Source organism: Perca fluviatilis, chromosome 6 (genome assembly GCF_010015445.1).
Source record: "Perca fluviatilis chromosome 6, GENO_Pfluv_1.0, whole genome shotgun sequence".
Lineage (NCBI taxonomy): Eukaryota > Metazoa > Chordata > Actinopteri > Perciformes > Percidae > Perca > Perca fluviatilis.
Genome location: NC_053117.1, coordinates 35,674,376 through 35,684,834, shown reverse-complemented (window position 1 = coordinate 35,684,834; position 10,459 = coordinate 35,674,376). Strand labels below are relative to the sequence as shown.

The window sequence follows — 10,459 nt, the reverse complement described above, 5'->3', positions numbered from 1 at the left end:
ACACACCTTCTCATTCAATGTGTTTCTTTATTTTCATGACTATTTACATTGTAGATTCTCACTGAAGGCATCAAAACTATGAATGAACACATATGGAATTATGTACTTACATTATGCTTAACAAAAAAGTGTGAAATAACTGAAAACATGTCTTATATTTTAGATTCCTCAAAGTAGCCACCTTTTGCTTTTTTGATAGCGCTGCAAACCCTTGGTGTTCTCTCAATGAGCTTCATGAGGTAGTCACCTGAAATGGTTTTCACTTCACAGGTGTGCTTTGTCAGGGTTAATTAGTGGAATTTGTTCCCTTATTAATAAAAAAGCAAAGGGTGGCTACTTTGAAGAATCTAAAATAAAAGACATGTTTTCAGTTATTTCACACTTTTTTGTTAAGTACATAATTCCATATGTGTTCATTCATAGTTTTGATGCCTTCAGTGAGAATCTACAATGTAAATAGTCATGAAAATAAAAAGGAAACGCATTGAATGAGAAGGTGTGTCCAAACTTTTGGCCTGTACTGTAGTACACATCATATAGTACATTTTTGGACTTGATTCCATTTAAGGACAACCGAGAACACAATGGCAAAAGTACAAAGACTTATCAACAGCTGCCGGCGGCGGATCTTGAGCATCTACTGACCAGATACCATCAGCAACAATGATCTCTGGCAGAGAACGGGCCAACAACCAGAGGAAGAAGAGATCAAGAGAAAAAAATGGGGATGGATTGGCCACACCCTCTGGAAACCAAATAGAAGCACCACCAGGCAGGTCCTTAGATGGAACCGCCCCAAGTCACAAGACAGAGAGGCAGGCCCAAGATTAGCTGGCGAAGGGACCTCGAGACAGACATCTAGCAGAGCAGCATGACATGGAAACAGCTGGAAGCAAAGCCCAGGACACTCTGGCATGCTGTGGTCAACGGCCTATGCTCCATGAAAAAGGAGCGATAGGCGTAAGTAAGTAGTAGTAATAGACCTTTGCATTGGCCCCGGGCCTTGAGCCAGGTATACCCTTTGACGCAGCTTGCGTAGATGATGACGACAGGAAGTAGGTATGTAATGTAGTTCTTTAGTGCACTCGCATCCTTGCAATGTGAAACTAAAACTAACCAGATCCAATGTATACAATGTAACAAAAATGTAAAGCTTGGTTTGGACTTTCAGGTGTGAAAAGGCCCTAAAAGAGTTGACAAGGATCACCTGAACGCTGCATTAAGCAACTGCAACACAACGGAAAAAAACAGAAAAAGATCACAAACAAATAAACTGAACATTGTCTCAGATTTGTTTGTAACAGCATATTGTTTATTGTATAAAACACACATGTTGGCACTCTTCTTCTGCTGTTACTATAAATAATGAAAACAAAACTCCTGATATGTTTGTTGAAGAGGTTTTAAATGCTGCATTTACTTGAGCGACGTGAAGATTATCAGTCATAACCTTCCTGGATTATTACGCTACCGTGACAGTTTCGGTTTTAACAGAAATCGCAACCACAACATTAAAAGAACAATAACAAATGACATTTACAGTCAGAATTAGTTTACTGATCTGGTCATAGTCAGACAGATATAACACACCTCAGCATTTAAATCATTACTGAGGGGACAGCTACAGTATTAATACACACTTCCACACTTAATTTTCCTTCCTGTGCAATTTGTGCTGTAGTTTTTGCAAACATGATATGGTTCATAAAGCATCAGGAAGACAATATCTCCATTTAATGAAAACAGGAGAAAGGAAATCTTCATTTTCAACGATGTAAAGATAAAGTGCAAGAATGGCGTTTGACACTTGCTACACTTTTTTGCATATGTTTGTTAACAGTAATTGAAATGAAGATATTTAAGTATCGATTAGTTGCATAGAAAATGCAAGCAAATGGCAAACAGAGAATGATTTTGGCAATTAGAGATTAAAAGAGGAGCTACATAGTTCTGTAAATTCAAGTTTCCATGGTGTTTGTCATGTTTAAAGCACAGTTCATTATTTAGTTTGATACAGAATTTTAGGGAGGATGCTAACTGGCACCATCCACTAAATATGCAAGTATGCCAGCTAACATAAAAAAGTTAGCATGAACCACAGTAAACTTGATGAATTCTCTCTGCATATAGTGTGTTTTGGCGTTTGTTTCACATGCTCATCTATGACACGTCCTTTTACAAAGGGTACGTTACGAATAAATAAACAGATCAGTGTTGCCATCTTAGAGACTTTCTCACTAGATCTATACAACTAAAAGCATGGCTTAAGGCTCATGAATCTTTTTAAAATCTTTTGGTTGTAAAATAAAAAAAGAAAAAGCCCAAATCTGCTGATTCTAAAGTTGCTCGGTCGTCGAAATTGAATCTAGTTCAAAACGTGGCAATCCTAAAAAAGTGGCCATTTTGGAGATATAAGGTTTTCACCTGAGCATAGAGAATCAAAACATTTCAAACAAATACTCAGCCCTAGTTGCTAGCATATTGGTGTCAGCACGTTAACATGCAAAAGTGATAATATGAGAATGTGAATTTGGCAAACTGGACTTCTGATTGCTCACCAGAATTTAATAATCACAGTGTCCTTGCTCTACAGTAAACCGTCTAACAGTGGCGTCTACCAGCCCTCCACCTCCACCACGAAGGGCTCTTTGACGGGGATCCTGCCGCTGTTGACGATCACACACTCGGTGTACGGCAGGTTCCTGTCGTTGGTGTCCTGGAGCTCGATGGTGTGAACCACGGACTGCCAGAGGAGACGGACAGAAGCGGGTTAGATACAGGTTTTATATAGGAGATCATCTGTAACAAGCAGCGTGGGTTATTTTTCCATAACTGCACAGCTAAGAGTGCAATTACAGTTTGGGGCACAAAGACGGTTTTAAAGTGCTCATATTATGCTTTTTGGCTGTTTCCCTTTCCTTTATTGTGTTATATATATATATATATATATATATATATATATATATATATATATATATCTTTTTGTGCACGTTATAGGTTTACAAAGTGAAAAAGCCCAAAGTCCTCCCCAAAGGGACTTACCATCTCCAACAGAAAACACTGTTCACAAACTGCTCCAAACAGCTCTACTGTAGTCCAGCCTTTACTTCAGAGACAAACGTGGTCACTTTGTAACACACGTTATAATGCTCGCCTAGCTGCTAGCGTGGCACGCCCTCAAACTCTGCTTCTGACTGGCTAGTAGTCCTTACCTAGGTACTGCGCAGGTGCGACTCCCAACAAAGATGGAAAAGAAGTGAGACGCCTCACTCTGTAGCTAAAACAGAGAGCTCAACACACAGGGTGAAAAGAGGAGCTGCAGCAATGTGCAGTACAACAAAAATATGGTGCTTTTTGAAAATCAAACCACATAAACCTATTCTGGTACAACCTCTAAATACAATTATGAACCTGAAAATGAGTATATAATATGAGCACTTTAAATCGTTCTTTTCAATTGGTTAGGGATGGGTTCAATGTCTGCATTAATGTCTATGTTGCATTTTACTGCTGTAGATGTTTAAGTTTGTGCTCATTTTAACTCCTTCATATGCTGTTGGGTAGTGTAATCTACAGCAATGCATCATCTTCTATAAGATCAACATATGTTTGTAGCATCGCTGTCCTGTCAGAAACACGTATCGCTAAAAAGTTTGAAAGCGTCAGAAAAACAGCCCTGTTTTCAGCTCTGTGACGATGCATTTTCCAGCTGATCCATGAGGCTTTTAAAGACTTTATTTAGCTTAGGAAGTAGGAGAATTTTCTCAACACATAAAGGAACACTTCATCCTTCAGACATTCAACATCAACACATCTGGAGATACATTGTTTACACTGGACAGGAAGGTCATCTGAGAAGTAACTAAAGCTGTCAGACAAATGTAGTGGAGTAGAAAGTACATTTACCTCTGAGATGGAGCAGAAAATGGAATACTTAAGTAAAGTACAAGTACCTCAAATTTGTACTTAGGTACAGTACTTGAGTAAATGTACTTAGTTACATTCCACTATTGTTGTTATCTAATCTTAGATGCCCTTTTCCCTTCAATAATTAATTAACTGTACATTTTGTTTGTTTGATAGTTTAGGAATGAACTTTTTTCATCTCTCCTCAGATTCCGCTTAGGATAATTTAGACAACTTTATTCTACAACTTCAAATGTCATATCTGTTAATGGAAATCTAACCATATGTCAAAACCTCCCTATTCTTTAAAGCTGCATGCAGCACATTAATGAAAAGTGTCTGAGGGTCCACCCACCATCCCATCCAGGACTTTGCCAAAAACCACGTGTTTCCCATCCAGCCACGGTGCTTTGGCAGCCAGGATGAAGAACTGCGATCCGTTGGTGTCCGGACCGGCATTCGCCATACTCACCTGGTACATCAACACACACACCTCCATTTAATACATTATGCCATCATCATTTTGACAAGTAATGTTTAGGTTTTAGGTCACCAAGCTGATCCTCCCATCAAGAAAATTTAAAAGTAGAAACTGAGGTCATAAACCGAAACACAAATGTGTGTGAGCTCACCCAGCCGGCTCCTAAATGCTTCAGTTTGAAGTTTTCATCAGCAAAAGTTGTTCCATAGATGCTGTGACCTGGATGGAAAAAGTTTGGTCCAAAATTTTACATGAAAGAAAAACTCCTTGCTCTGTGTGAAGTTAACAAGAAAGGTTACATGCGTACAAACTGCTCTTATTTATATCACAAATGGGCCGTTTTACCCTAGAATACTAATGGGCTTCACAGCATTGTGTGTACGTATATAGTTGTGTTGTGGTGAAACACTGAGCCTATGAATGGACAGCAGAGAAATGGATAACCCTGCAGGAGGAGTTTCACGAGTTTCTGTGGATGCATCAATGCTTTTTTTCTACAGTTAATGGTTTGACTGAGGCTGTCCCGAGGGGGTAAGCGAGCATCCGGAAAGCGTACCTCCTATGGGGAGATTCTGAGGCTAACAAGCCATCACCTCCCGCTAGCATTCCATTGACTCCCATTCATTTTGGCGTCACTTTGACAGCGAATAACTTTACATCTGAAGCGTTTAAAGACTCTATTTGTCCGTTGTTTATTTCTAAAGAAACACGACAATGTATAAAAGGCTCCATTACCTTGTACCTCACGTTATGGCCCCGGAGCAGCAGTTTTTGTAAAAATAGGCTAACGATTGTGTCATGACCACGCCACTTTCTGTCACACAGTAGAGAAATTACCGCATAGTACAGGAGAAGCTTGCAGGCAATCGGGGGGGGGGACGTGGAGGCATACAGTCAAGGGAGAAGCCCATAGAGAGTCCATGAAAAAGCATCGGAATAAAATATTTAACATTTTGATGGATTGGAAATACTTCGATATGTGGCAATTGAATTCATATGAAGTAACATCTCTGTAAGATTGGGAATGATTGAGATTTCTCTTGGCACAGCAACCAGAAGACTTACAACTTTCAGACAGGCTGCTCACGTCACATCTACGTCGTCAAGCTCAGTTGGAGGCTGCGCAGTAACGCTCAGCCATCACCAGAAAAGTGTTTCTAATTGACTTCACTGGTCTCCGTCAAAGTCTATGGCATTGATGTGTCCATTTCTTTAACTGTCTATGATAAGAGCGCCAAGTTCCGCGTAAGAAGGACGACGCAGGACATTCGACCTAGATTACGATACGTTCAGCGCCACATGCATAAAAGGAAGCAAAGAAACTAGAGATGCACCGATTAGAACTTCTAGGCTTCGATTTTGTTCTTTGAGTTTGACCTGCCGATACCGATTTTAGCCGATTCCGATTTCATTTTTTCTAATCACTTTACAGCACACCCAAATATTTATTTTCTATCTTTTCTTAAATAGAACATTTTACATTTTGCATAGAACATTTTTGAACAGATAATGGATCACTATAAAATATAACTATATAAATTACTCCTGGTGTGGGAAATTCACACACATCTAAAGAGCAATGTTAGAACCATTTCCTTCTTTTCACATCCAATAACCAACTTAATATAATAAATATAGCCTTGTAGTATAAAGATATTTCTCAAAACACACGCAGGCCTGTTTGAACGTCAACAGTAACGTTACCTGAAAACATAAACGTCACCACTGATTTTATACACAGTTTAGCAACAAACTAAACGCTGGGGAAGATTACTACGTTTTTAATGTTGGTGTGGAGCAGTATATGCACCCCCAAAGAGTTTTAAACAGTAACGTTAATACAGCGGGTCGGAGGAATACAGTCTCTTTTTTTTAACACAGCGTCTCTTGCAGCGTCAGAGGCAGAGGGATAGTCACCGCAGCATTTGCTAACGTTGCACTCTTGTCTCATCTGGGGTCTGATCAACAGCAAAAATTCATCAAAGTCAGTGTGCCCAACGCTATTTTCAAATAAACTGTAGCTGTCATATTTCACGGGACCCGCGGTTTTCATGTTCCACTTATTGAGCCTCAGAGGGAAGAGAGAGAGAGAGAGAGAGCGGCTGAGATCAGAGCAGACTGCTCTGCAGAGCAGTGTATAATTACAACTTTATAACATTTCATGAACAGCTGATTGAGCGGCAGTGCGCTGATTTTGCGCGATGTTAATCATGCGGCGCCGAGTGCATTTGACCGGCATAAAATCGGCATAAGTCAGACTGACCGGCCGGTCACCAGTCATGGCCGAGCACGTCAATCGGGCCGATTCCGGTCACTGGCCGGTCAATCGGTGCATCTCTTAAAAGGAACGTCTTATTTTCAACCCCAACCACAATTTTTTTTAAAGACTTAACTAAGTAGTTTGGGTGCCTAAACATAACCAAACTGCGATGGTTTCACAACGTTATTGAAGTGTTTAAAACCACGACCGTTACGTTCTCTGGTTGAGGGCGGGAATTGCTCCTGTGGGTCGTATTAGAGGGTAGGAATAAACCAGGACTTGTTGGTTTGACTTCAGTGTACAATCCGACAGGAAGTGAGTGTTTGCTATTTAAAAGATGTACTATTGTGTGACTTTGAGTCTCACCTCCAGTTCCATCTTCAGCTGTAAAGTCTCCTCCCTGGATCATGAAGTCCTTGATGACTCTGTGGAACTTTGTCCCTTTGTAGCCGTAACCTTTCTGCAGAGACACGCAAGAAACTTAACATCTGCACGAATACAAACCCAAAGACCACTGCGTTCACAGTAAAGGCTGGTTTATGCTTCTGCGTTAAATCGACGCGGTGGGTACGTATGTAGGTACGATGAGATACCGACCCTACGCCGTAGCCTGACGTGCACCTCTCAAAAAATGTAACTCGGCCGTGGCTTGGTAGCGTTGCATTTCCCCTGACTCATTTCCTGGTTCTCCTTCTCCATAAACAACATGAACTCAAGGTGAGCGTTAACTTTTCCTGCTACAGATTTCCAACCATGGTTAAAAAGCACAGGGGAGACACTTTGTTTCTTCCACTATGCCTCTCTAGAGTCCTCGCTAATCACCGTCACTCTCTCACTCGCTCTACCACACACTCCCCAGCTGTTATTCTCTTAAAGAGATCGACGCACACACCAAGGCACAAGTATAAACCTCAGGCCACTTACCTAGGCTATGGCAAAATCTCTGCGTGGAGCCTCCGCAGAACCATTTATCAGCCTTTAGAGAGAGTTAGCAGCTTTACAGTAAAAGGATTAGGGGGAGACTCAGTGGGAAAAAAACTAATATTTGCTTCACACATTTTTTTGTGTGGAAATGTATGTACATTAAATATATAGAAATAAATTAAAAAGACACATGCAACACACAACACCTCTATATAATTATTTTCAAAAGGAAATGCCTGATGTTTTATTGATAAAATCACAACTAATCTGCAACATTGACTACAGATATGAAAGTGAAACATTGTATGAGTCAGGATCAACTTTCCCTTAAATAAAGACTTACAAACAACCCGATGAATTACAGACTGGAAAGTTTTCTGGAAATACTTCATTGACTTTAGAATTAAATATATAAGATAAAATAAATGATAAGCCTAAAAGAATTTGTAATATGATTATGAAAAATATAATGAAGAATATGTGAAATGGAACTTGTGAAACAGCTGTAAGAGTAACAGTGTGTGTGTGTGTGTGTGTGTGCATTTGTATACACCATCATCCTACCTCTCCAGTTGCCAGGGCGACAAAGTTATTGACAGTGAGTGGGACAACCTCCCCAAAAAGGCCGAAGACGATCCGCCCCACCTCGTGACCTGCCACTGTGATGTCAAAAAACACCTGAGCGACCACACACACACACACACACACACACACACACACACACACACACACACAGCTTCAAAACATGTCCATCAAAACTAAACAAATGTTCTCCAGTTTAAAACACACTTAATATTCACCAAACATTCAGCTATCTCGGTTTCATGTGTTTGGAGAGTAAAGAATGGAGTTTAACGGAAGAGATGCTTTATTTTTATGGATTAGTATGAGATGTTGAGCTCAACTTTTACAGCCTATATGATTTTAGTACAATAACTGTGATGGGTATCTGGATATCGAGATGATTTACTGTAACATTTCTGTCTAAATAGCCCATTTACTGCAAACACTTGCAGGATATTACTGCACTGAAGGTTTGACTGATATACTTTTACAGGAGTATAAGTCCATGATCACTAGGCTACTTTATGGAGACATATTGATCTGTTTTAATAGACAATTATTTTATATCATTGAACATGTAAGTTGTCTGTTTCATTAACAAAAACATCCCTGTTGAAGGGGCACCTCTCCACAATAAAAGCATTAGACTGGCCATCATAAATGACTAAATTAGCCTGTATGATAGCAACACATTTATATTCAGGTCAGGTCCCGTGCGTGTATTTGTGCGTGAGCGCATGCGAACGACCGGCAGGCAAACGATCTGCGTAGGCTATTCATCTGAATGTGGAAAGATCTGGAAAGATCAGTAAATAGCCTACGTGGTGATACACAAGTGTGTGTTCCCGGTCCAGGCCTCCCTCCGCTGAGACCGGAGATGTCGTCTCTCAGTGTGTGTGTGTGTGTGTGTGTGTGTGTGTGTGTGTGTGTGTGTGTGTGTGTGTGTGTGTGTGTGTGTGTGTGTGTGTGTGTGTGTGTGTGTGTGTGTGTGTGTGCGCGCGCGCGCAATGCCCGTTATAATCGACGCTTGATGCGGCAAATCTCATCACCCACCTTCTCGGTGACTTTCGGTCCTCTCCGTGATGCCGCGCCGGACACCGACTGCAGACAGGCGGCAGAGAGGAAGAGCAGAGCGGGTATGATCGTCCGGAGCTCCATCTTTACGGGAGACAGCGGCGGCAGCCGGGGCCCTGCTGGGAGTAACGGCGAGGGGGGGGGGGGGGTCGGCGGGGGGAGAAGAAGAAGAAGAAAAGGAAATGACAGCGAGTCACAGCTGGGAGGCTGGCCGTGATACAGCGCTCCAAACTCGGCCACATCAACAGACCACTCCCCCCTGTGGGCTGGACATGGATCAGAGTCCCGCCCACTGAGGAGAGGAGAGGAGACAATGAGAAAGAAAAGATAACAAGGAGAGGGGCCAAGGTGGAGGAACAAGGAAAGGAGTGGAGAAGAGAGGAAATGAAAGGAAAGAATGAAACAAGGAGAGGAGAGGAGTAACAAGGAGAGAAAATGAAACAAAAACAAGTATGGGCTGGAAACAAGGTGAGCCAAGAGGAGAGAATAGGATGAAAGGGCAATAAAAGAGAGATGAGGAGAGGAGAATAACAGGTGATGGGAAAAAATTAAAAGAAAAGTTGCCAAAAAGCTGCATAGAAGAGTCAATGAGACGTTTTACTTAATGTAAATATTTTAAACATCTAAAGGGACTCGTCCTGTATAACTAAAGCTCCCTCCTGCAGTGAAAGTGGTCAAAACAAGAAGTTTGGGATAAAGCTGAACAAATGCAGGTTGAACTGCATTCAAAACCATAAATTATAAAATAAAATATTTAAAGCATCTGGGAACTGCTCATGTTTTGTCTTCAAAAACTGCAAATCCCAAAGTAACGCTTCAATACAAAGGACTCGAAAACACTCTAAGTCGGTGGTTCCCAACCTGTGGGTCGAGACCCTCCAAGCGGTTTGATGAATAACTTTAAGGGGCTCATGGGACAGGTGGGGGGGAAACATTCCTGCTGCACAACTGATCTCTCTGCTCGAAAAAAGGTTAGCAGTCCTGTTTGTGTCGACCTTTACCATCCCGAGCTGATAGAAACAGTAACATCAGTGTGTTTGATCATTTGTTGTAACAAGCCGAATGTCACACCTGTCAGCCTGCGCACACCTGGAACATCATAGCATAAGAACAGCTGCAGCAGCACAAACTGGTGCTGGAGATTTAGGAATACAGACACAACATCCAGCTGTTATAATGGCCATTAAAAAAAAAAGTAAAATCTTATAGTGTCGTTTTAAAACAAGTGTTTTAAAGGTCCCATGACATGG

At 41.2% G+C, this 10,459-nt stretch overlaps 1 protein-coding gene across 1 annotated transcript; it reads right to left on the bottom strand.

The window, feature by feature from the left end:
• Positions 1–1,290: 1,290 nt before the first annotated feature.
• LOC120561433 (peptidyl-prolyl cis-trans isomerase C) lies at positions 1,291–9,464 on the bottom strand. Its single transcript, XM_039804555.1, has 6 exons — positions 9,189–9,464; positions 8,136–8,249; positions 7,014–7,107; positions 4,539–4,606; positions 4,262–4,378; positions 1,291–2,743 (listed from the first exon to the last, which is right to left on the bottom strand). Exons 1-6 carry the CDS (start codon positions 9,291–9,293, stop codon positions 2,615–2,617), a joined length of 627 nt encoding a protein of 208 aa, XP_039660489.1. The 5' UTR covers positions 9,294–9,464; the 3' UTR covers positions 1,291–2,614.
• Positions 9,465–10,459: the final 995 nt, after the last annotated feature.

Bases quoted from the DNA above. Each gene is read 5' to 3' on its own strand.
- LOC120561433 (XM_039804555.1), bottom strand. From the start codon at position 9,293: ATGGAGCTCCGGACGATCATACCCGCTCTGCTCTTCCTCTCTGCCGCC. The intron at 7,108-8,135 runs GTAGGATGATGG...GTGTCTCTGCAG, and splicing joins TCGCCCTGGCAACTGGAGAG to AAAGGTTACGGCTACAAAGG. The intron at 4,379-4,538 runs GTGAGCTCACAC...TTGATGTACCAG, and splicing joins AGCATTTAGGAGCCGGCTGG to GTGAGTATGGCGAATGCCGG.